General features: G+C 40.8%; 1 protein-coding gene across 12 annotated transcripts in view; it reads right to left on the bottom strand.

Moving 5' to 3' along the window:
• LOC147018531 (forkhead box protein P1-like) overlaps window positions 1-27,184 on the bottom strand; it is a 227,106-nt gene that overhangs the window by 55,351 nt on the left and 144,571 nt on the right. For 11 of the 12 annotated variants that reach the window (XM_085898257.1, XM_085898261.1, XM_085898260.1 and 8 more), the window contains 2 exons: window positions 4,912-4,978; window positions 3,699-3,939 (listed from right to left, as the gene is read on the bottom strand). In XM_085898257.1, the coding sequence (XP_085754383.1) occupies window positions 3,699-3,939; window positions 4,912-4,978 (308 nt within the window). The remainder of the gene's footprint in view (window positions 1-3,698; window positions 3,940-4,911; window positions 4,979-27,184) is intronic. The other variant, XM_085898265.1, reaches the window with a different exon arrangement.

Genomic DNA, 27,184 nt, shown 5'->3' with positions numbered 1-27,184 from the left:
TAGAATGTGTCCACAACTTCCAAATGAGAAGGGCACTCGGTGGAGCGCGTACCTCCGCCATCTAATGCCTGATCCATGAGAACATATCGGGCCCAATACATTTTTGAAACATCATGCTAGACAGTAAGCACTACATGGATTTTTTGGCCCCATCTCTCAATGGTGAAGAATCACATTAAAAATTAAATAACTCTCGTATCCAGATGCGGATTCGGATCTTCACCAAAATCTAATCAATTTGTTCTTGCCACACGCCCAACCTGTCCACCAAGTTTCGTCTGAATCTGTCCCCAACTTTTTGAGATATCGTGTTATATATCAGTTTAGCACTCGTGCAGATATCGTGCTATGTGTCAGTTTATGTATGCCTGGTGTTGGCTTAATGATTAGGTTGGCAGGCATTGGATCCTAGGGTCCTGAGTTCAAATCCTGCTCAGCTGTTGAATTAATACCAGGTGGGGTTAACTCGGCCTGTCATCCTTCCGAGGTCGTCAAAATTAGTGCTAGCTTGCTGGTATCCTGTGTCGAAGTGGCGATCCGTCTAGGATTGTGCCCAATAGCCAAGGAGACTGCTTAAAGCAGCACCAACGCTTTGCACAGATTATGGTCCCAGTCTCCTCCTATCAGTTTATGTATCGTGATTTGTATCAGGGGGGGGGGAGACAGAGCACAGACAGAGTAAAAGGGAGGGGGGGCAAGGCCAGAGAGGAGACGGTAGAAGACAGAAAGACCACCGACCTGCCTGAGGTGAGAGAGTGAGATATCCAAAGACTTAGCTTCATCGTCGGAGATACCAATGATCAGATATCCTAATGTCTCTGTTCCCCACTGTTTTGTCCTTCCCCCTCCCACCCCTCTTGTCTCCTGCCCCCCTTGTTGTGCGCTGTGTGTTAGCTCTCATATGAGCCTCGACAATGTCGACAAAAATAAATAAATTTTAAAAACCCTAAAAGCTTTGGTTTCTCCAGCATGAAACCGAGCTTGGTATGAGGCAGGCACACCACCCCACAAAGAAGGGCAGTACTCTATCAGGCTGCGGATGAAAGCTCTGTAAGTGGTTAAAAGCTCAGGTGTGCCAAGAAAGGCACGATGTAGGATACTTTGCACGACGTAGGATGCCCAGTCGGCAATTGTCTTTGGAGGCCAGCTTGGAGATATGGCTTTCCGAGAAAAGATCATGGCAGATAGTGAGACCCAAAAGGTTGAATGAAAGGACTTCTTCAAGAGGATTGTTCAGAAATTAGATGGGGTTTTTTTTTTCCAGATGGTCATTTCAAAGAGACATAGTGAGAATGTGAGATTTGTCAGGATTGAAAGGCATGTTCTAAGTGTTTGACCAGCGTATGATTTTATCCAGGTCTGCAGCGCGAAGAGGCTGCTGCCCCGCAATTAGAGGGATGACAGATGGTAGGGCAGAGTCGGAGAGATCATTGATGAAAACCAGAAAAAATCACAAGGCCTAGAACACTGCCTTGGGGAACTCCAGCCTGGACAGGAAGAGGAGATGAGAGAGACCCATTAAGAGCCACGCGTTGACTGCGACAGGAGAGCAAGTCCACGAGCCATGAGTGGAGATCATCTTGGATATCATAAGAAGAGAGTTTGGTGAGAAGTGCGAGATGTCAGACCATATTTAAAGCTTGTGATATGTCTAGGGAGATGGTTCTGATGTCATGTTTGGCATTTCGGACATGCATCCATTGTGGGAAAGCAGAAGCAACATGTCCAGGGAAGAGAGACCTGGTCTGAATACAAACTGATGGTCAGAAATCAAGCCATTGGAGAATATTAAATTATCATCATGCGCTGTATAAATGTAGCATGATTATTATTTTTGTTATTATTATTATTATTATCGTTGAAGTGGCCCTCTTTTCACAATCAACTGGGAAAAAGTGAATATGGAGCCATTATCTCAAATCGCTAGGTTTTCATCGGCTATGACAAATGTGTCCGGATTAGTTAAATGAACAATCATGTCATCACAGAGGAGGTCAAGGCCCTATGAAGCAACCATCATGAAGCTGATACACGCTTGTGCCTCCACATCAAGGAAATCACAACAGCTCTGGAATTCAGTGGCAACGTTGTTGTGAGAGCTTCAGATACCGATATTGCTGTCATACTCTTTTTTTTTTTTTTTTCCACTGCCACAAATATTGGGCCAGAATTTGGATGGACATGGATTTCGGAGCAAAAAGGAGAAATGTGGATATTTCTTCTATTGCAGAGAAAATAGGACGAAGTACATGCACTGCCTTCCATGTCTTCCCCAGATGCGACTGCATATCAACCTTCGTTAGGCTGGTGAAAGTTCGACCAGCAACATGCCTGGAGGTGAGTGAGAAATTTAAGGAGGCGTTCGCTACTTTGGCCTGCGAGAAGAGATTTGATGAAACTGCACTGGATGCCATTGAGACATTCATGTGTAGCATGTACGGTTTCAGGAATGAGACCTCATTGAATAAGGCAGATTGTCCATCCAAGAAACCCCAACATGCACTCGACAAATTCAAGGGGATCGCTGCCAGCAGTTTTACCACCATAAAGAACCAAGTTCCTTCTACATATGCAGCAATCAGCATTTGTGGAAAGACTGTGGGCAAGACACATGCTGATGAGCAACAAATGGATCAATCTGCAGATGAGGGTTGGGAGCTATTAGATGGCTTCTGCGATAGTCTGGTTTGAGGGTCCCCAGCTCCCTGAGAAGCTCAAGCTCGATGACGAAATGAAGAATGACAGCGATTGTGACAGTGATGATCACCTGTCTCTACTATCAGACAATGAAGATGACTGACTGTCGACAAAATTTCAGATGTCGTTCATACAATGTAGCCTACATCCATCCATTTGCTGTAGTTTCATTGAAATGGTTGCAAACATTTTGCCTCACATGTTTACCGCTTGATACATTTAATTACAGCCACTACCAATTACTTCAATATGATTCTTAAGACCCTCAGTCTGATTCAGTTTTGTTCTGAAGTCGCCAATTCAAGTTACATGTATGGTCAGCTTTTGTTTATGACAATTTCTGTGTTTGTAATCATTATTTTAATTAATGGTGTTATTCGTGCTAATTAATGTCATTCTTATTCTAACTAGTCTGATCTCCATTCATTCTTAAGTCATGTTTCCATCCTAAGTAAGATGGGAGATATCTCATAAAACGAGGACTCGAAAATCTAAATAAATGTGCAATGTGATTCCGCTTCAATTCGGTGGCAAGGATACGAGTCTGATCTGGCGAAACTTAAGAATGAGCTTTTCAAGCTTTGGACTGATAGTAAAATGCAACCACACCATTGAGTTCTTTGTTCCCGACTGTCTGTTTCAACCGAGCGAAGCTCCCCATCAGTGTGAAGGGTGAGAGAGCTGAGGTTTATCCAATCTGCATTTGCTTCCTCATGTATTTCCTTTGGCTAATATCAGGACAATTGATGCTGCTGGCCATGAACTTAAGGCTCTTGTCCTTCACTCACTCATAAATGCCCCCCTTTTACACTGAGTTTTGGTTCAAATTAAATACATATGATGGTATATTTTGCAAGTGTAGGCCCTTGTACGAGTTTCTGGCAATATTTTCCATCTCTGCATCATTAATTCGAAGTTTTTTTATTGGTAGTTTACATGTGATCACAAATATCTGATGCCAGGGAATAATGACTTAAGCCAAAGCAAACCTTAGTCCTTACATAGTTTTCCATGAGGCTGGACGTCCATTTAATCCTGTGGATGTTATGGGGGCAGATGATGGTCTTCCAAAATTGGATACAGGTACAGGAGCTGTGGTGGCGAAGCCTTGAGGTCTGTATGGTTCTCCAACACAATTCTTTGATGCTGGGGGGCTGACCATAGTGTCATCTGTGTGAGTGGATGTACCTCCTTCTCCTGGTGCTTTCTTTGTGTCTTTCCACATGTCATTAGGAAGAAGGCCTGCAATATATGTTAAAACAAGTGTGAGTAGCATCTACCTTTCTCCTCCATCATAATATATCACAAGGAATTACAAGGAAATTTTGCACAGGACGAGGCCATTCGGCCAATCATGCCTGAGCCACACCAATACCAGATAAAATAAATCCATCAATATCCCTTCCCTTTGTGTGCAGCCTTTTGGATGCTACACTGGAACTCATTTTGCCGACCTCGGAAGGATGACAGGCTGAGTCAACCCCTGGTGTTAATTTAGCGGCCAACAGGGGCTTGAACTCAGGACCCTAGGATCCCAAGCCACTCCACTAACCACAAAGCCAACACCAGGTTAGAAGTTGCCAATACAGATACTGTATATCCACCTTAATTTGAGCTGTTGCTATCTCAGTATTGGCGTTCTTAAGAGTCTATACCCTTCTCATAGCATTGGTACTGCTGAAGAAGTCTCATGACAAGAAAATACCCAGAGTGGTTGGCCCTTGTCTTCTAAGCAGTAGTAGTCAGGGTAGAAATTTGGAATTTGACCAGGGTGCCAACACACAATGGCCAACTTTTTGTGAAAGACAGCTTGGAAGTTTTACCATCCAGCAGCAAAAGATGCTGGTAACAGAACCCAGACTTAACATCCCATGTAATGGACAGTGCACTCATTGATGCAACACCCTGCCTGCAAAACGTGACAGTGGCGGTTTATAGTCAGCTCACGAATCAAACCCAGACAAGACAGCTCAAAGGCAAATGCACATCCCTTGAACTACTGTTTAAGCCTTTGATCTTAATACAAATCCAAAATGTTTCATACATTCCCCTTACTAAACCTTCTTTCCCTTTTCTTTCCTATTGTCCCCTTATTTTACTTTTTATAATGTTATTATTCTGAATTTTCATACTCTCCCAACATAAATAATGCAGAGATGGCTGTGCAATTTAGGCTGCTTTCTTCTGTTTATCACTACTAGTCCCCTTCCTCACCTTGTGCCAGGGCCTGCTGCTGGAGGTTATACACATGTTGCTGCAGTACTTGTAGCTGAAGAATGGGCTGAAGAAAGAAAGCATGCAGTAGGCTGTGAGAAGCATGTACAATGGCTGTTTCGCCAGAAAATGCTTCTCATAAGTAATGCATGCTTTCGGCTGCAAATGCTTATCATTTAGAGTACTATGCAACGGAAGTGATTATACACAGTAAACTTTACATATAGCCCAAGCCAGGGGGGCCTGATGGCATTAAATATGGCCCGAGGGGTGATTATGCAGTGGTTTCATTTAAATTCGAGCAATACACTGTTTTATCAAAACAAGAAAATATTGTTACATTTGTGGGGTGCAGGGTAGTTACATTTGAAGACCAGAGGAGAGGCATTTGTTCTCGTTTTTGCTGGGGATACTATTGGTGTTGGTGCCATGATCTCTGCCTGGTACGGGCCTGCTCTGTTCTCTGTGCTGTTCCTTCGAGGACATTTGAACAATAAAAAAACCCCGCTTGGTTCGGTGTGAATGTGTGCGAGGGTGCCCAGGCCCTATGGTACAGAAGGGGTAGTTTTAAATTTAATATAAGGATTTATTTATTTATTCTTTTCATTCATCATCTGTCTCTTGTCCCACTGGATATGTCCATTTCAGTTTTAGGTGTCTGTGTCCGTTTATTTAATAAATTATTGCGTAGCAAGTTGTGTGTGCCTGCTCTGTCCTCCATTTCCCATGCATCTCTTGATTTGGTATATTGGGGATCCCTGGGAGAAATTGTTTAATCAAATTTAAATCCTGATAACCAGCGTGGGATTAGCCTATGCTCAGAATAGGATCGCTCGACAATCGTTTGGGTGAACGACCAACCAAATTGGGCACTAAACTCAGCTGTCTCTCAAAAAGAGACCTCGGTATGTGCGTTTTTCTGCCAATCACCGATCACGGCTGCTTGAGGGGGTGTGTACACATGACCATATTAATTGTTTCAATGTTATATCCCTACTGCATTTTGCTCTCATTGAACATCAGGGATGCCGAAAAGATATGTTCTGAAAAGCACTTTTCCTCCAGTAGAACACGAGCAACACTGGCCAAAAGTGGAACAAGGTGATAGGAACACCAATGACAGAAAAAGCTTGACATAGCATGAGATCAAAAAGCCATTAATAGCCTCATTTGAGTGTTTGAGCCATCCTGTGTTGATAAACACAAATAACAGTGACGACACTACATCTGTGTGGTGGAAAATGAACTACCTTCCTCAAACTTAAGCTTGGTAAAACACAGAACATATTGTTTTCATGAAAACTGCAGCAGATATACATCTAATATATAAAGCTCTTTCTAACCACTGACTCACTGACTGATATTAAAGATCGGTAGCTTCCAGGTGACATAGAAAGCTGAAATTTTGCGTGCCAATGGACATCGAAACAGGTACACTGGAAACAAAATCAAAGAATCGTCAGACAACATTCATAAATGAAGATATAAATAAATGAAAAAAAAAACATGCAGGTGAGTGAACCCAGACAATGGGGAAGCACGGTAATTTGTGTGTCGATGGACATCAAAGCCGATACACCAGGTAGTGCAGCAGATAACTGCAAAATACCCCTACAATACTTCGGTTTGTGATGCAAGCATGAAATTTGGCACAAATACTCTCTTTGGTCTACTGTGTTAAAAAATGGCGCTGGCCAAGAAAAAAATCAAGATGGCGACCATTTTCCAAGATGGCCGCCATCCAAATTGAAAATTATTATTCCTAAAGAAAGTATTTGGATTAAAGACAATATTTTGAGCTTATACCTAGGTTTTAGGGGTCAAAGAATCTAATAGGAATGTTGTCTGGGCTCTAGTACATAATCAAATGGTCAAAGCAAAGATGGTGTCCAAGATGGCCACCATTAAATCTATAAATCCTAATATTTCAGGAACTGTGCTGAAGATATTTTCTTATTTTCATCAGAATATCTTATGATGCAAGCATGAAATTTAACATAAATGATCTCTAGTCTCCAAGGATCACTCTTTATGCAAAAATATTGCTCCTGCTGAAAATTTAAATGGCTGCCATTTTCAAGATGGCTGTTAAGCCGTATCTCCAGAAAAATCAAGCTGGTAATAATCATTGATCATTTCACAAAATTTAGTGGTAAAATACTTTTGTTTCTGATTTATTGCATAAATGTTCACTTGTTTGTCATATATTGCAAAACTAATTGTAATGCCCGGCGTTGCTCGGGCTCGCAATAAAGCCTGGCGTTGCCCGGGCTTTCTTGCAAATTTCCTGAATAGCTGTTAGCGGTTAGCGGTTAGGGGTTAGCAGTTAGGGGTTGGCAGTTAGGGTTAGGGTTAGCGGTTAGGGTTAGCGGTTCGGGTTAGGGTTGCAGTTAGGGTTAGGGTTAGCGGTTAGGGTTAGGGTTAGCTGTTAGGGTTAGGGTTAGGCTAAGCTGTTAGGGTTAGAGTTAGCTGTTAGGGTTAGGGTTAGGGTTAGTGTTATGGTAGCTAACCCTAACCCTAACCCTAACACTAACCCAAACCCTAACCTTAACAGCTTGGCGTAGCGGAGGTAAACAGCGCCCGGGGCAAAGTGGAAATTTGCGTCCCCCGTAGGCCTTAAACTTGAGTGGATTTAAATGGAAAATCCCATAAGGGATATCGATTTATCGATTTTTTCGAATATCGGAAGTGTTATGGAAAAAAATTATAGCCAATGACCTAAGTTGGACCAAAAGCCATAATCGTACCGAATTTGAATGGAATCCGTTGGAGTTTGTGAAAATGCATCAAAACGAATTTTCAGGGGCCTCTTAAGGAAGACAATAATATCATTAGTATATGTGCCAAATCTTGTTTCATTTCATGCAGTAACAAAAATCTGATGGTGGAACAAAGAAAGGGGCATGCCGAAATATTAATATAGATTACCTGTCACAACAAAGATGGCGTCCAAGATGGCCACCGTAAAACTTAAACATATCTCATCAATGAATAAACATAGAAATATTAAGTTCTATACGTTGGCAAATAGGTAATAAAGTTAATGGATTTCATTAGAATTATTACTTATTTTGTCAGATTGCATGTTAGAGGGTGGAGGAAAGCTTAGCATAATTATAATGGAGTGATGTCAGCGCACAACCAGGGCACACTGGTGATGTCACTGCTGTGCAACTCAGCATGGGGTTCAGTGTCAGCTGATCTCGCTTTACTAATGCTGTAGTAATAGACTAGTAGTTGTAGGATAGTTTAGTTTAGTGTCCCAAATGCTGTCTAACAGCCCCATATCCAGTAGCGAGTAAACAGTAGTTTGTAGTTATTAGATTTAGTTAGATAGCCGCGTCTGAGTTGACGGGGTGTACCAGCGCGGGAGAGCTGAGCCAAGGGTAAGGGGGCTATACATGACTTGCTCATGTAGTTACCCGAATGGTGTACAGATCACACGGGACTTAAATGACACTGGATGAATGATCGGGCTAGGTGTAGGTCACCCGAACCTAATCGTATCCCATACAGGAATGTGCGTTGATTGAGGTGGTAAAAGGATAAATCCTCGGCCATAATCAAAATGGCAGATGCGAATCCAATTTTAGCCAAGAGGCAAACAGGCTGGACTAGATGCTGTCTTTGCCAAAAAGACAAAAAGAATGAAGCCCTGACTTCCCCTCCTACCCATCATGTCCCAGAACATGATGGGTATACAATGCTTGCGACCAATATACCTCTATTCAATGAGATCAGTGCACTCCCATTGATTTTAGACCCAGCTAGACTGAATGAGGGTGGAGGTATAGAGGCGACGCTGAGAAGGAATGAGGCAAAGTACCACATGAGTTGTCGGTTGTTATTTAATAACACTGAACTCGATCGTGCCAAGAAACGTCGATCCGACTCTCGTGGTAGTGAAACAGATGAAGGGCATGTGAAGCAGCGACGAACTAGCCATGATGGTCAAGTATGTATTATGTGTGAAAAGACATCACCTGAATCTGACCTTAGGCAAGTAATGACCATGAACTTGGACAAGAGGCTGCACGAGTCTGCTCAAACACTGAATGATGGCACGTTGTTTGCAAAACTGGGTGGTGGAGATGCCATTGCCCAGGAACTAAAATACCATCGTGCCTGTCTCACTGCTCTGTACAACAGGGAGAGATACCATCTCAGAAGTCTTGAGAAAGACTCACATCAAACTAAGGAGGAACCAGATGTGTACCCACTGGTTCTTTCCGAATTGGTGAATTACATTGTTGAAACCAGTCTAAATTCAGACGGTCCCACAGTCTTCCCCCTTGCAGATATTTACCAGTTATACCAACAACGTCTGGCACAACTGGCTGTTGATACTCCCACTGTCAATACCACCAGATTAAAGGATAAATTATTGGCTGAAATCCCTGAGCTTGAAGCTCACAAAAAGGGAAGAGGTGTGCTTTTAGCATTCCAGAAAGATGTGGCTTTGTCACTATCAAAAGCATCAGAATACTCTGATGCACTTGTGATGGCTAAAGCTGCAAAAATCTTGAGACGACACATACTAGACCATCAATAAAGATTTGATGGCAGATTTCCTGAAGGCTGTGTTAAAGATGCTATACCACCCACTCTCCTTCAATTTGTCGTGATGGTTGAACATGGAGCAGACATCAAATCACAGCTGAGATTTGGGGCTTCAAAGTCTGACCAGGCCATTTCCCAGCTGCTGCAGTATAACTGCTATTCCTGATACAAAGAGGGAGCAGCAACACACAGACACTCCAAAGACAGAGAAACACAATTCCCAGTGTACATGGGTCTCTCTATCTTTGCCAAAACCAGGAAGAGAAGCCTGGTAGAAATGCTGCATGAGCATGGCCTCAGCATCTCCTATAACGACTAACCGTCCATGGTTGATTTTCCCTTTGCAAAATGGGAAGAATTTTTCTGTCCATATCTGAACCATATCTATCAAGTTAGTAAACGTTAAAAAAAAATCTTGATTTTGTTCGATACGCTAGTTCGTCAACAATGGCTTATAGCTATTGTGGCAGCCATCTTGGACTCCCATCTTTGATTCAGCAGTATGCATGGGAACTAGGAATCTAAAACCATGTCCACCTATTCGTTGATCCCAAAAACCGAGGTATAGATCCAAAAATTATGAGTCTATGTCTATTATTTTCTTAAATATGAGCATTGTTTTGGTTTTGTGGCAGACATCTTGGATGCCATCTTTGTTACAACCATGCTGTGAGGTGTTACATTGCAAAGAATAATCATGCTAAAATCTTAGACACAAAAAAACTTTGGTTTACACCCTTAATGTTGTGTTTTGTTTCAAATATTTAGCTGCAGAAGAGGAATTTTCTGTGCATATGGCGGCCATCTTGAAAAATGGTCGCCATCTTGGAATTTTGCATGGCCAGCGCCTTTTTTGAAAAAAGTGGACCTCAAAGAGTATTTGTGCCAAATTTCATGCTTGCATCACAAACCGAAGTATTTTTGCAGTTATCTGCTGCACTAAGGAAAAAAATAACCACAGAACCTTCGGAAAGCATCTGTAAATGAAAATATTAATAAATGAAAAAAGAAAAGAAAAAAGAAAACTCATATGCAGGTGAGCGACCCGAGACAATGCGGAAGTACGCTTCGTATGCTTACACATAGGAAGCGTACTTCCCCATTGTCTCGGGTCGCTCACCTGCATTTGTTTTCTTTTTTTTGTGTAAATATACACACACATATATATATATATATATATATATATATATATATATATATATATATATATATATATACACACGAGCTGGGGTACCCGCGCTGTGCTGCGGGGTTAACCACTTAAACCCCTCAAGTGCGAGGGCGATATAGATGTACGATAAAGAGCGACGGTGTAATTGCGCACTGAGGGGGTTAATAAGCAATGAGAAACTGTTCATTTCAAGTTGAATGGGTAATTGGAGTATACTGACCGTTGATGTTATCCTGCAGTTTAAAACAGACTCAACTTCTGGTGTGATTACTGCAGTGCCTCTTGATACACTACATTTCTGGTATGATTGTTGGGAGCCATGATGCTGAGGTTTGCTGAGTTGCCAGTGCGAGATGCTGCCACATAAAACATTCCATGGGAAATGCAGCTTGCGGAGATGTCAACTCCTATGGCCTTGAAAGTCTGGCCTTGTGACGTGTTCACCGTCATGGCAAAGCAAGGCTTAATGGAGAACTGTCGCCTGCGGAACTGGAATGGCAGTTCAGCATCAGAAGGCATCAGTGGTATCCTTGGGATGAGGACAACTTGACCTTTGGAAGGGCCGCAGGAGATGGTTGCCTCGATCACGTTCTCGTGCAGTCTTGTGACTGTGCACCGGGTGCCATTGGTGGTTTTCGGTGGCTCCAGGGACCTTCGTACCATGATGGGGGAGCCGACCTTCAGTTTATGTAGGTGTGGTGAGCTCGAGGGAGTTGAGGAACTCCACAGGGTAGGTCACGGCTTCCTCATCGCTCATGGCACTGTCCACTGACTTGTACTGTTTGTCTTCTCCGGGGAACTCATTCATGAGCCAAGTGTTGAGGTGGTTGACATTGGTGTTAAGTGGAGAGACGATGGCCCATTCTGCTAACCACTCCGGCCTGTTGTAGTTGGCTGCCAAGTTTTAGTAGACCTCCACCCTGAGTTCCTCCAGTCTGACAACACACTTTCCAAGTGTAGGTGGTATGTTGATGGTGTCAGGCTCAGCAGCGAGAGGGAGTCGACCTTCTCCAATGTCCAGAAGCAGGTGTGCAAAGTCAGCAGCTGCAGTGTCGTTACTAAGGTGAGCAATCATGTTGGTGGTAAGCTTCATGATTTTGACATGGGTACATAGGTGGGATTGCTTGAGGGTGATGTTGACAATGCTTGCCCTTGTCCTAATTTTTCACTACCAGCAGGATTTGCCTGAAGTCGCCATAAAGGAGAGTGGGGATGCCACCTATTGGTCTGTTGATGCTGGTGATATCTTGAAGAGTGCGGTCAATCGCCTCATATACCGATTTGTGGGGCATGGGCGCTTCGTCTACGATAATGGCTGATGTGTCCTTCAGGACTTCAGACATGGCTGAGCTGCAGGTGATTTTGCACATTGGCTGGTCCATCCTGTGCGTATTGAGCGGCACCTTAAAGGTGCTGTGTATTGTTCGGCCACCTTGGAGGAGAGTGGCGGCTATTCCGCTTGAGGCTGTTGCCAGCACAATCTCGCCTTGGCACCTGATCTTAGCAAGGATGAGATTGATCAGATACGTTTTGCCCGTGCCACCTGAGGCATCCAAGAACATGATGTTGCCTTGGTGGCTGTTATTACGGTTATCGCTCTGTTGCATAATCTCGAGGAACGTCTTGTAGACCGTGCGCTGATCATCTGTAAGATTGGTTGTGGAGTTTTTCTGCCTGCGCCACCATGTCTTCTCGGTCATAGCTCACTTCCCTCTGGTCTTCTCGGGAAAGCCTCTCGTTCGTGTCATGCTGTGGTGCAGGGAGGCCGTAGGCTTGCAGAGGTTGGCCACCCATCAGAGCGACCTTGTCTTCAAGACAGCAGAGGGCTTGGTTGTAAATGTTGTCATTGTAGTCTGCATCTGCATTGTTCACGTGGCGCCTGTGTTGGTAGAGGAAGTCCTCTGAGAGGTGATCGCGGAACTGTCTCCATAGGTCATTTGGGTTGCTGGGGACACAGGCTGTGAGGATGATCGCCAAGAGACTTCGCATGTTGGCTGGAGAATGGGTGACTGTGGCCTCCTCCATGGCCAGGCTGGTCATCCTCGAGAAGTCCTCTCATATGGCGGGCCTCTCGGAATGTATCGCAGATGTGGTTGTTGACTGTCCTCAGATTCTCAAAGGATGTTGGACCGGTCACTTCATTGAGGAGCATTCGCAGGAAGTAGCATTCTCCTGCCGTTGGTCTGACGGTGTAGATGCGGCTGATTGCTGGAGCCCACCAGATCTCATTTTGTGGGTCGTTTCCATCTAATGGGACACCCCTCTTGCGCCGTATCCACTTCTTTATGCTTTGGTTCCAAGTGTAGTACTCAGGGACATCAGCGTCTTTGAGAGTTTTGGCGAATATATCATTGTTGCATAGTTCAAAGAAGGCAGTAAGGGCGGTGGCTTAGGGTGGCCCTTGAGCTATGTTCATTGCGTTGGCTTTGGTGAATATTACTCTTTGTCCGTTCTGGAGGTGCACGGCCAAGTCAACCCCTGGTGGAAAGTGGTCATGCGTTGGGTGCTCCAGAATGCACCAGGCTGCCTCACAGCTGCCCACGTACCTCGCATTTTGGAACAGAGCGATCTCGTCCACCACTCTTGGCTGGTCGGTCTGTTTGTCATTGTCGTGATGTGTTCACTGCAGCTCAAAAACTGCCTGGTCTGTTCCCTTCGTGACAGACTTGAGTACATACTTGATGGCGTTTATGCTGCTGCAGAGTTCCACATTGATGTGGCAATTAAATTCCCGCAGTAGGAGTGGGTTGTACGGGACGACCCACTGGTTGGTAACCTCTTGATTGATGCATTTGCTTCGCTGTCGCATCTTGATGTTGCCTGTGTGTCTGCCATCTTCCAGCTTGCGGCGTTGGTACTTGTGATAGCTGTCTATGCCTTGTTCTGTGCACTAAAGGAATTTCTTGGGAAAATGTTTGGTGCACTTCCGGTCCACCATACAGGGCAAGTTCAGGTTAATTGCTCCGCAGGGGCCGTGGATCATGTAGGACAGCACCAATTTGTGAAGCTATGGGTCTTTGTTGTTGTCGGGAATCTCAGCCACAATGACCAAGTCGATCTCTTCCGGCCTGATTTTGTACTGTGGGTCTTGCCAGTTGAGGTTGTGGGCGTGTGGTAGGTACTCGATGCTGTACAGCCAAGCGCGCACCTTGCCAAAGGCAGCCTCCTTCACAATCGGTTCCATCAGCTTCTTGTGCTTTTGGCGGAACACCCATGCCACCATGTCTGGTCTGTCCTGTGCTTGTTGACCTGGCAGGAGGTTGTCCGCGATTTCTGGCCACTGTGGGTTACATGTCACGGTGATGAAGAAGTCAGCCCGGCCCATCCTTCGGACATATGCCATGGCGTCACTCTGTCTCTCATACATGTAGCGTGGACCGCCAGTGCAGGTGGCCGGAACTACTACTCTTTGGCCGACTTGCCGAGGGTTGCCATCAATAGCCAGGATGGAGTCTCTTAGGCTGATGTAGCTGTCTGCTCTGAGAGCCTTTTGTTCACGGCGCAAGAACTGAAGTCTCTCAGTCTCAATCTTACAGTCGGCATCGACCAAATATTGTTGGAAGAGGCACGCACCTTACAGAAGGTAGTTGCCATCCCTTACCATGATGTGACAGCTGTAGAATTGCTGTTGAGTCACTTTGGGTCCATTGCTGCCGGCGATGTAGATATGGTAACCATCTGTGCCGTAAGGGAAGAGGAGTGGATACTGTAGTGGGTCATAGGCTGCGTGGAGCTCAGAGATCCTCTTGAGGGTGGCGTCCTTCAGGCGAATGACGATGTCGCGATTTTCCGTTGGTTCATTGTCCATGAGGATGGCCACCTCAGCTGCTGTCTGGGCGTTGTATCGCTGTTCATGCTGACCCCGGGACCTCTTGTCCTCTCTGATCACGATCTTCCATTCTTCAGTATTGTCCTCTTCTATGATGTCTTTGGCGGTCTTGAGCTGTTGGACGTAGTAGTTGTTGTCTTGGAACCACTCAGTCAAGTTCCCGAGAAGCTGTTGATTTAGGCGCCTGTTCTGGCCCCTGATTTCAGTCTGCTGTGCGAAGCTGTTGAGGAACTACACCTGGAGGAACTTGGGCTGGCCTTCCTGTGGTGGTAAGAGGCTGCCGATGCGGTGAAACACCTGACCTTGAATCTTGAAGCTTGGGTTCCATCCCTGCACAGAGGCATCCTTGTGGCCGAAGCTGGTCATTGAGAAGCAGCCATTGTACTCGCGGATATTGGACAGGAAGGTCTTGCTCATGGGGCCTTCTCCTGAAAAGAGCTCTTGAAGGATTTGAGGGAGTGGAGGGAATGGCTGCAGGATAACCTTGCCTCCTGAGCAGCAAATGCCAGGCCTTTCTGCCTTGAATTTTTTTTGCACCATAGTGGCAGCAGAGCTTGTCCATTGGCCCAATGTTTGCTTTAACATGGAGATCATTTGGGTCATAAGTGAGAGCTGGCCTATTGGCAGCATCGCGCTCTCTTTGTCGAGTGGTTCGACTACGCTGATCTTCAAGACGGCGAGCGTTCGTTTCAACAGACTTGGTTTTTCTCGGGTAGATGCAGCGCGTGCACGTTGATCTTCAAGATGGCGAGCTTTGCTTTCCGGAGACTCGGCTGCTTAGGCAGATTCATTGCGTTTTTTATTTTGGAGAAGACGCAGTCTTTTCAAATCTTCTGTGTCTGTCATTCGGGCCCTCTTCTTGGCATTGGCTACAGCAGAATTACGTCCAAATCATTCCTTACGGGGCATGTTTGCTTACGAACGAACGAACGAATGGATCCAGGGGAATCCAGGGAGCAATTACAACCAACAGCCGCCGTGTTTCTTCGAGTAGGGCAGTCTTTCGGCATCTGAAGGGAATTGGGGAGAAGAAAGCTGTCTTTTTTTTAAACAAATAAACTGTATTAAGTGTATCGTTCAAAGATATGATATACATGAGCACCAATTACACGACTGTGGACAATGGTCACGTGTCATGGTGAAAACACCCATGGAAAATGTGAAAATTCTAGATATGATTAACAGCAGCATCAATTACATGACTGTGGACTGAATGACCACTGGTGGAAACACTCAGGGAAAAGTTGACGTAAATATGCAATGGTGTGCTCTTGGGCAGTTATCCTTCGAATGTGCTGATTTGTAAATCCACGACCAATGAAGTACAGCTTATCTCTCAAAGTGTTCATCTCAAGCGTAATAAATGTCTCCAGGTTTTGGAGTCTGGCAACTGCATCATTTGTGTCCTTGTCAGATGCAGCTGTGGTCAGTTCATGTTTTACGATGGAAATTTTAGTCAGTAACTGCTGGTGAATACTGTCAGTTTGCATGCGTACCTCATGAGGTATCTGTTCTGGAGTCGGATTTGCGGCAGCTTGAGAGGAAATTGTGGGTGGCATCGGGCGTGCCATATTGTATATTCAAACCACTTACTTCCCAGACATGTTGGACACGTATATTACTTTCCAGACACGTTGGGCACGTAGTATATTCGTTGCAGACAACACAAAATCGTCGCAGACAACACAAAAATTACTTGTATTCGTCGCAAACAACACGCTGTTACTTTCGTTTCGTGTAGTGACGCTCTCACTTTCACTTTCGTTTCCTTCGTTATGAGCACAGTCAGGTTGCCGGCACACCTCTCTCTCCCACCACTGGGGGTGAGGTTGGATTTATAATTTACCTCGGCAGTCTGTGGGCGCTACACATGGTGAGCTCGAGCCCCCTGGATCCGCCACTAACCCGTCTTATAACCCTTGAGCCCCCTGGATGCACAACTGACCTGTCCTATAACCTTTCCCGCATCATACTGGTTTAGAAAATACATGGTTTGTAGCGTCTAGCTTGCAAACTGTGGGCGCTAGAGGGGGACGTACAAACAAACTCTACTGCGATATATTTATATATATATATATATATATATATATATATATATATATATATATATATATATATATATATATATATATATTTGCATATCTGCGTCTGCATATGAGGATTGTCACATGGGGTGGGGATTCTGGGAAGTCGTGGAGGAAAAGGCTAAAAAGTGCTGGGGGAAGAATGGCTTCCTGTGGAACAATATTTGGAAGGCTTTTTTTTAATGATGAATAGGTATTGTTGAGTGTAACACATGCTTGTCTGCCAGAGAAAAGGTTTGAGATCCAAAGTTGATCATTGTTATCCATGTTTGTTTTAAGAATTTGTTCTATGAGTGTGTCTGGGTACAGTGTTGGAAACTCTATTAATGTCGATGGCAGTAAATAGGGTGTGTTCAGGGGTTTTGGGGTGCTTGAATCCATCGAGGATGAGCTTCGTTAAAGTGTTCAGACACAAATGTAGCAACATTGTGTATACATTACAGGAGGTAAATTTGGTTCTCAGGTTAAAGAATGGCCTGAATTACAAATCTCGGTACATTCCTTTGCACAAGATTTGCATCAGAAGATTGTTCAGGGTATTTGTGAGCTGTCTACATGCTATGAGAGGATGACTCTATCAGTGTCCTCTTCTTAATGGGAAAAGCCAAATAAATCTCCGAAATGAGTTTGGCAAAATATGTCAGCAGCAGTTCCCACAGGAAAGCTTTGTACAGCAAGGCAATTGACACAAAAGACACAAAATGCCTAGAACTGACATAGGAGATGAAAAGTACCTGCTGCACAATGATCTGCCAAATGCAAGACAATAAATACTACAATGATGACGTGAATGTGCTGAGACACAAGCTGCTCTGTCACAAAACGGGTCAAGAATGAGGATCTCCCATCGACAGCTGACAGTCTGAATCTTCCCATCCAATGGGAAACTACCAATGCCTCATCTGAAAAAGTGAACTTGAACCACAACCAAATATTCCATTGTGAATAGGATATGACTGGGAGGAATATGGTGAAGCCATGCAACCACTACTGATGAGATTACACCCAGCACCATAAGCTCTCATCAAAATTGTGATTTGAAAGTGCATATCATCTCACAGAAAAGGTCACTGCAGTTGTTCAGGCTGAAGGCATGGTTTTCACTGCAGAATGTAATGTCAAAGAGATCACTTTTGTCAGAATCCTCATAAAAATGGAGAGACATTACAAGAGCAACTCAGAATCCAACACCTCTGATGATGAATTAAATGTAAAACTGGCATGTTTCATTTTTAGATCCTCAGAGAGGATCTCTAAGTCTTACTAACGTTGTTGATCTTCATCTTCTTCTTGTGGACTTTTTTGTTTCACAGCCTACAGTTTTCATCGAAACCTCCTGAAACTTGGCATATATATATATATATATATATATATATATATATATATATATATATATATATATATATATATATATATATATATATATATATATATATATATATATATATATATATATATATATATATATATATATATATATATATATATATATATATATATATATATATATATATATATATATATATATATATATATATATATATATATATATATATATATATATATGTATATATATATATATATATGTATATATATATATATATATATATGTATATATATATATATATATATATATATATATATGTAAAAGTACCCTGCGCAGACAGTAACCATCTCCGCTAATGGAAATCTCCTAAAAAAATTATCTCCGAAACTAGGCAAGCTTGTTTGAATTCTGTTTGCGGGAATCGAACAGGGCATTAGCAGAGATGAATTACCGCACACACGATACATCACTATGACGTCATATCAATTTTTATGACGTCATTCCTATTTTTGACATTTTTTGTTTCACAACCCAGAGTTTTCATCGGATCTTCGTGAAACTTGCCATGTATATGTAGAAAACCCACATGCAGGCAGTAACCATCTCCGATTTTGGAAATTCTTCCTAGAAAAAAAGTTGACGTCATAATATCGCCGCTAATGGAAATCGCCTATCGTATTATCTCCGAAACTAGGCAAGCTGTTTGAATTTTGTTTGCAGGAATCAAGCCGGGCATTAGCACAGATAATTTATCGCAAACCTGATACATCACAATGACGTCATATTCGTTTTCATGACGTCATCATTAAGAGGAAGAGGATCTTAGCTCATTTGAGCTTATTAAATTTAATCGTTGATTTTGAAGTATGTTTTTGAATATCTACAACAATAATTTTTGGTTCATAGCCCTGTTCTTTCATAAGGCGAGCAATTTCGGAAGGTATTTGAGAAATCTCATATGCTCTGGGTGAAACTGTTATCGTTTTGTATCCACTTCCCGGATTATAACTAAACTTGTCATTTTTCTCGGTGATATTAAACAAGGTATTATAAGTTTTTTGTATTATATTTTTGTAAACAAGGTATTATAAGTATTATAAGCCTCATATTCTTTTGTTGCGTCTAGTTGTAGTGGGTATGGGAATGAAGATGTGTGGTCGCTTGTTGTGAAACTTAAACTAAGGATTGTGCTTTTCATCTTATATATGGAATAAAATATCTTCTTATTGACATTTATTAATTATTTTCATATTCATCAACTGGTCTAAAATGGCTGATGCTTCATTAAAACAATTGTTATTTCAAGCCTTCTTACTACATAACAGCAATAACAGTCTATTAACTAATTGTGATGGGTCATTTGGAAGAAAACTAACACCTGAACCAAGGCTACTTAAAGCCTGAATGGCGGCATAGCCACGTTTCTCCTTCTCATTCTTCCTACTTTTACCAGATAGACTAACCATATAATTAAGAAAATCCAGCAGATTAATATATACTCTATCATCCTTATTTTTCATATCCAATGGTTTATCAAAATACTTTGATTCATTCCTCACAGTTGAACCTTGTCTTCCATCTTTTGTGAGAAGAAACATTAATCTCAGAGTTAGTATAACAGAGGGTTGAGCAGAACTCAAGAACCTTAATTCATCATTAAATATCAATCCCTTTTCTTGAACAAGATGAAATTTTGCAGGTTGTTCTGTTGGAATGAGTCCTGCTTTGGTTTTTGAATCCGCTGAATATTCATTGTTTTGAAGCGCCGTCAAAATATAATCAGGGGGTTGATTAACCTCTTCCAGTTGTTGAAATAATCCATCATCATATTCTAATCCTCCTACATGCTCTAATTCTTCCTCCATCATTTGACTGAAATCTTTTAACATTTGAAGTTTTTCTAGAAGTCTATTCGATTGTGGGAACTGCAGAAGCATCTATAATTTTTTCTTGGGAAGTTTTTATAAGTGGTTTAAAAAGTTTCTCTTGTTTTCTTTCAAATGCTTCTTCACCCATTAGTTTCTGCCTGCGTTTCTTCTTTATGTCTTCCTGTTGTTTTACAACTTTTGAAACCAACTGTTGATGCTCCTAAAATCTTCTTGCTCTTTATTTCGCATCCATTTATTTATTGAAAAATATCATTCACTGAATTATAAAGGTCAACAGGGAAATTTTTCCATTTCTTCATCATTAAAGTTGATGTGTTCAAATAAATCATTTTCATTAAATATTTCATCAAAATCTTGATTAACATTAATATGAGTTGTAATCTCTTCTTCACTAATACTTGTATCTCTGCTTTTCATACGTTTGCATTGACGGTGCAAACCACCCACCCTCCTCTCTATGCAGGCTAGTGACCACCCACCCACCCCCCTCATACATTGCTAATCGCTTGCAAAGCCAGCAGTTCCTTATGAACCGATGTTTGTAAGTCATGACGATGCAGTCCCTGGCGGTGTAATTTACCTTTTTTTAATATCACAGCACGTCATTTATGAAAATAAAAGTACAAATTGACATTCAAGACAATGTTAATGTCATAAATGAAAGTAAGTGTGCATATAAACTTGTGTTCCATTGTTTTAGTTAAATCTGACAAAAGCTTCAAATGTAATATTTTGTCTCGGAGAGTTCCGGTTCTTAATTTAATACTTTTTTTTTGTATGTACTTTATGAACGGCCCATACGGGGAATCAGAGCGAAGTTTGAAGGGCTATAAAATCGGAACGAGAGCAAATTTCAAAAAAATGGCTCGTGTTGTTCTAGATAATAGTCCATAGTATCTGAATCACTAATAACATTTGATCTCTCTTGATAAATGAGGGAGGAGATAGGATATTAAATCGACGATTTTCGCAACTTTGACAGCCTCGTGACGTTGACCTCGACCTTGGACGACCTTGAAAGTTATATCGTTGTGCATGACTCATCGACCTCTATCCATTCCACTATTGATTATTTGTTTCCACTCGGTTTGATTGTGGACGTACGGACGGACTGACGGACAGACTTCGAGACTATTATTATTAGGTCATCTCTACTGAGATGATAGAGATGACCTAAAAACACATTAAGTGAAATGAAAACTTTTAAGTTTTATATGGGAGTAAAATTGAATATAGTAAGAGAAGGTGATGAAACTACTCCCTATATGAGGACAAACCCTCACTTTATCTCATCATTTCAAGATTTTGTAAGATGTGATGTTTACGATGAACTCCAGAGACAAGAACAAGATGTTGATAACACTGTAGTAGGTAGTGGATTTGCTTTCACAAAAATTATATTTTTAGATATACACATCTTAAAATCAGATCCTCTTCAAGCTTCTTCTTATATTGACTTCCCAAAAGAGATAAAACTTAAGAAAGCGGTTGTTAATATTCAAAACAAAGATAATAAATGTTTTATATGGTCTGTTCTTGCTCACTTACATCCTCCACAATGGAATCCTGAAAGGGTTGAACATTATAAGAAATACAAGAATACATTAAATGATAAAGATTTAAAGTTTCCAATGTCATTGAGAGATATTCCTAAATTTGAGAAAATGAATAATCTATCTGTTAATGTATATGGATTAACGGATACAAACACAGTTCAGATATTAAAAATTTCAAACAACTATAAAAATGATGAAACACACATTAACCTTCTCTACTTTACTTCAGAGGAAAAAATCACATAATGCTTTCATCAAAAATTTATCAAGATTAACCAAATCACAACTATACAAGAGAAAATATAAAACATATCCTTGTAAGAGATGTCTCAACTCCTTTCACACAAAAGAACGATTAAATCAACATTCAAAATATTGTAGTAATCTTAAATCAACCTTAATCAATTTACCAAAAGCAGGTTCAAACATATCATTCAAAGATTTAAACAAATCGATAATACATCCATTTGTGATATATGCTGATTTTGAAAGTATCCTTGAAAAGATAGATACTGTTTCTCCAAATCCAAATAAATCATACACAAATAAGTATCAAAAACATACTCCTTGTGGTTTCTATTATTATAACAAATCATCTGTTGGTGATGAATACAACAAGTTAGAACTTTATAGAGGAGAGAATGCCTCAGAGGAGTTTGTAAGACGATTGGAAAAAGACTGCATAAGATGAAGAGAAATAATGGTTAAAACCTATAAACCAATGTCATTAACAAAGGGGGAGAAAAGGAATTTAGAAAGAACAGTATCTGTCATATTTGTGAGGAGAAAATTGAGGGAGAGGTCAAAGTTGGGGATCATTGTCATCTTACTGGAAAATATAGAGGTTCAGCTCATTCCCGTTGTAATCTTAATTTCAAGCCCCCAAACTTTATTCCTGTCTTTCTTCACAATAACGCTCACTATGACACATCTATTTATAAATGAACTTTCAAAGATATCTGGAGATATTTCTGCCATTCCTAACACAGATCAAAAATACATCTCATTCACAAAAACAATTCATACATCCCACATAACCCATATCAGACTTCTTGACACATACAAGTTTATGGCAAGTCCATTGTCTAACTTCACATCAAATATTAAAAACTTACCGAATCTTAAATCACAATTCTCAAATCAAGAAGAGATTGATCTCTTATCACAAAAGGGAATATATCCGTATGACTATGGATTCATTTGAGAAGTTTAAAGAAACACAATTCCTTCAAGGGAAAGTTTGTATAGCAAGTTGAATAAAACTCATATTTCCAATAGAGATTATACACAAGCTAAAAAGGTTTGGGAGAAGTTGAATATAAAGAATCATGGAGAATATCATGATTTGTATTAAAACTGATGTATTGTTATTGGTTGATGTGTTTGAAACTTTTAGAACAGTCTGTGATAATATAAATTCTTATGGATTAGACACCCGTTCACTATTACACAGCCCCGGGTTGGCTTGGAGTGCTATGTTAAGAATGACAAAACAAAATTTGGAATTAATCAGTGATATAGATATGCTTTTAATGATAGAGAAGGTGAAAAGAGGAGGAACATCTCAAGTATGTTCCAAGAGATATGCGAAAGCAAATAACAAATATCTTCCTGATTATAATAAGAATGAGGACAACTCTTACCTGATGTATTATGATAATAACAATTTGTATGGGTGGGCTATGTCTCAATCTTTACCTTATGGAAAACATAAATGGGTTAAAGAAAAACATTATGAAAAAGTTTTACAAGACATTGTTGTCTCCTCTCAAAAATAATTGGATGAAGCTGAAGTTGGATATTATTTTGAGGTTGATTTAAAATATCCAGAAGAACTTCATCACAAACATGACCTATCTTTTGCCCCTGATAAAGAAAGTCCAAGAAAAGAATGGTTAAGTGATTACTAACAGTCGTTTAATATAAAAGGTAAATCTCCAGAAAAACAACTTACAACATTTAATGATAAAGAAAGTTGTTTTGCATCAAAGGAACTTGAGACAATATTTATCTGCTGGGTTGAGAGTGAGGAAAATTCATCCGATTTCGAAATTTAAACAAAGTCATTAGTTAAAGAAGTATATTGATTTTAATACAAAAAGGAGAACAGAAGCAAAAACAGATTTTGAGAAGGACTTTTATAAATTAATGAATAATGCTGTATTTGGAAAGACTATGGAAAATGTTAGGAATCGACAAAACATAAGACTTGCTACATCTTGGAAACAGGCTTCAAAGTTAATTAATAGACCAAGTTTTGAGCGAGCGGAGGTGTTTTCAGAGAACTTTTGTGCTATTCATTTGAAAAAAGAGGGTATTGAAATGGATAAACCTATTTGTATAGGAACATCAATTCTTCACTTATCAAAGTCGTTAATGTATGACTATTACTATAGTAATTTAAAATCAAAGTATAAGGATAATGTGTCATTGTTATATATGGATACAGATAGTTTTATATTAGAAATTAAGAAAAGTGATGTATATAAGGATATGATTGATAATATTGATATATATGATACAAGTAATTATAAGGCAGGTGATGTGTTGTTTTCATGAAAGAATAAAAAGGTTATTGGTAAGTTTAAAGATGAATTTGGTAGGAAGGTCATGAGTGAATTTATAGGATTGAGCTACAGCTTTTTCGGAGCTTTTGATGATAAAAGATATATTTTAGAGAATGGAGTCAATAGTCTCCCTTATGGTTATAAGTATAAGTGTTAAGATATTGGGTTGGGAATTTTAACAGGCTACCGCCGTGTTTTTACTGATTTATAAATGATAGAACCAAGCAATAACCAAACCAAAGAGTGGAGATGTAATCAGCCTTGGTATTTCAATGGGAAACATAAAGAATGTGAGAAATATCAAATAAGTTTTTTGAAGAAATAACCAGGGTAAAAGAAGATAAAACAAATAAGCAGATAAATTTAATTACAAATAAGTTGGAGGATGTAAAGAAAAAACAAATATCCTTGAATGGACTGAAAACTTTGATGGTTATCAATTAAACAATGGAAAAACAATTTACTGCAATCTCAAAATGATATGTGGCTCAGGAGGTGGTCAAACAAGAGCATTAAGAGAAGTTTATAATTTCATTTCTGCACAACGAAGACACTTAAACCAAGAACCAAGTTCCAAGCTATTCTTTGTGAATATACTCGATGGAAATGAATGTTATCAGAAAATTAAGTTATTCACTGAAGTAGAACATGGGCAAATATTTGTTAGTTTGCTCTTTGAGTGGAATGAAAATATAAAAGGGAAGAAGTGCTTTAATCAGTAAGTCTGAATCTTTCAGTCTCAATTTTACATTTGCTTGTATGGGAGGGAAGGGGATAGGTGGGGAAAAAAATCAGTCTCCTATTTTGGGCTTTTGGGGCTTGGGTCGGAAAGTTTTTCCCTTTTCCCCCATTCATTTGAATGGGCGTCCCAGAAACCCCATTTATCATCTCCTGTTAAGCTTGGAAGGCTGCATTCTAGAGCAAGCTGTGGAGAAGCTAAGCCCCACCTTGTCCTGCCCACATCAATCCCACTCCCATCAGGCCATGTCCCTTCCACTACTTGCAGCCTTCGGAGCTCGCATATACAGCTAGACATTCTCCTGCCATGCAATTTATCAGGTTTGGCCAAGCGACTCTGCTGTCCTGTGACAACCTATGTCTTCTATCGTGCGTGTCTGAGGCCTTAAGGTCACAGGTAATTACTGTACCATGGGGCATGTATTCGGTAGGGATAATTTTGAGGAATTCTTATTGTGATCGCTTGTTTTATACGTATGTACTTTTCTTTTGCACAATTATATTTGTTACACCTGAATTTGTCTCTGGCCCATCCTGCTTGCTTGCGACAGTTTCATCTGGTGGTTCCCAACCTTTTTTTTACTGGGGTACCATTTCACATGTTCGTGGTCCCACCGAGTACCACTGTACCAAAATTCACCTAAAATAGTGCTTATAGTCCGGGAGCCAACCTGTGTATGAGGCTGTTTTAGGGTTGGACCTTACAGCCTCTGCTATAAAATTTTACACCCCCAGGATGTTTAGATATATGTTTGCAGTTCATGAAAACCAATGTTGGCAATTCATAAGCTCTTGCGAAAAATTTTGGCGGACGTTTTTGTTTGAGGAAGATTTGAAAAATTTGATAAAACAGCAATTGTCAATAAAATTTCTAAAAAAATTAAAAAATCACATTCATGAAAAATAAATGTGAACTAAATGTAAGAATTCAATCAGTGCATTGTAAAATGACAAAAAAAAATTGCCTTTGTGGAAGTAAACCTCGTAAAAGTACATAATTTTGTGAAAAATGCCTTAAAAATAACGTTTTTTGAAGATGGCCTTTAGAACTTTTCTTATCATAGGCAGATGCTGCATTAGAATACTAATTTCTCTTAATGTGATATGAACATGGTATCCATGGCTAATTAAAACAGCAAATTTGAGTGAGTTCTATCAATTTTTAAAGAGAAAATTAACATTTTTGTCAACCAAAGTTACCCCTACCCCCAAAATCCTCTTACTCTATTGAACACAGTTCGGTTAAGGTTTGCTGGATCCAGGTTGGGTACTTCACAGTTCACTCTTCCAAAGGAAAATTCAATGGTGTTTGGAGTGACATGGCCCTGGAGCAGACATACAACAATGAAGGGAAGACATCGCTGTTCAAAGGCATATCTCAGGCACCAGCTGCTCGAGATAAATATGTGAAGACAGCACCATTTCTCACAGCTGTATCAGAGAACATAAAGTCTATGGCTAATCTAGGCCAACAGGAATCTACTCATCATGGAGAAACACATAAGCAGGCAACAGAAGAACATATGCATGTTGAGGAGATCAAGAAAGTGATATGCCAGCAGATGATAAACCCATTCCAGTGTAACAACCAAGTGGATCTGCTCAATAGAGCAACTGGTGAGAAGGATGCTTCAAAAGACTTGGTCCATGCTCAAGCTAAGGGCATGGAAGCCATTATGAAAGCAGAAGAGGTGGTCTCTATTAAGATTGAACCACTGAAGCTGGTAACTTTCTCCTCACAGAAGAAATCAAACCCATCAAGGAAACAGAGTTTAATCAGGATCTATCAAGATGAGACTGCAACTACACGTGTGTTGTGTTTCTATCGAGATGCCGACCCAGTCACAAGACAGATTGCATTTTCCCATGAATGGACAGACTATCCATCATCCCTGTTTGAGGTTGATCCACGCTTAGCACAGGGGTTTGTAATGCGCAAAGGCAACAAGTCTGATTTCGTGGCAGTGCTAATTGCTGAAGCTGAGCAGGATGTTGTTTTACAGATGCCATCATTACCACAGAGTGACCTATACACAGTTTATCTGGTAGACACAATGGCATTTGTAAATAAATACCAAAAAATGGGTGCGAAAACATTTGAACTTCCCCAGCTGTATCTTCGCAAGCTCCTGCAGTTGAAACCTGAAATGTGCAACTGTGTCAACATCATTGGTGATCAGTATGATTTTGATGATAGCCATACTTTGAAGGGTGATGAGCAGCAGAGGAGAAACCAGACAGACCAGGCAAGACAATTCTCACCATCCAAGAGTCTAGAAATTCCGGACTGGAATTTACTCATGAAGAATCCAAGAAATAAAGGAAATCTTCAGAACTTCATTGGCACTTCCCTTTGTGAGAGTCCTGAAGCTATTCCAGATGGAGTGACCATCATTATTGGTGGTATGATGGAAAACAAAGGTCACACTCTTTCCATCACATCAGCATCAAGTTCAGTTCTGGACTTACCTTGTGAAGAACATGAAGAGGCAGAGACAAGGATTATTGCTCATCTTGCATATTGTGTGGAATATCTTGATCACCATCGAGCT

The sequence above is a fragment of the Eptatretus burgeri genome, chromosome 10, assembly GCF_056783735.1.
Source record: "Eptatretus burgeri isolate ZD-2024b chromosome 10, Ebu_testis_v1, whole genome shotgun sequence".
In the NCBI taxonomy this organism is placed as follows: domain Eukaryota; kingdom Metazoa; phylum Chordata; class Myxini; order Myxiniformes; family Myxinidae; genus Eptatretus; species Eptatretus burgeri.
Note: the sequence above shows the minus strand (reverse complement) of the source record. Positions and strands in the feature narration are given on the sequence as shown.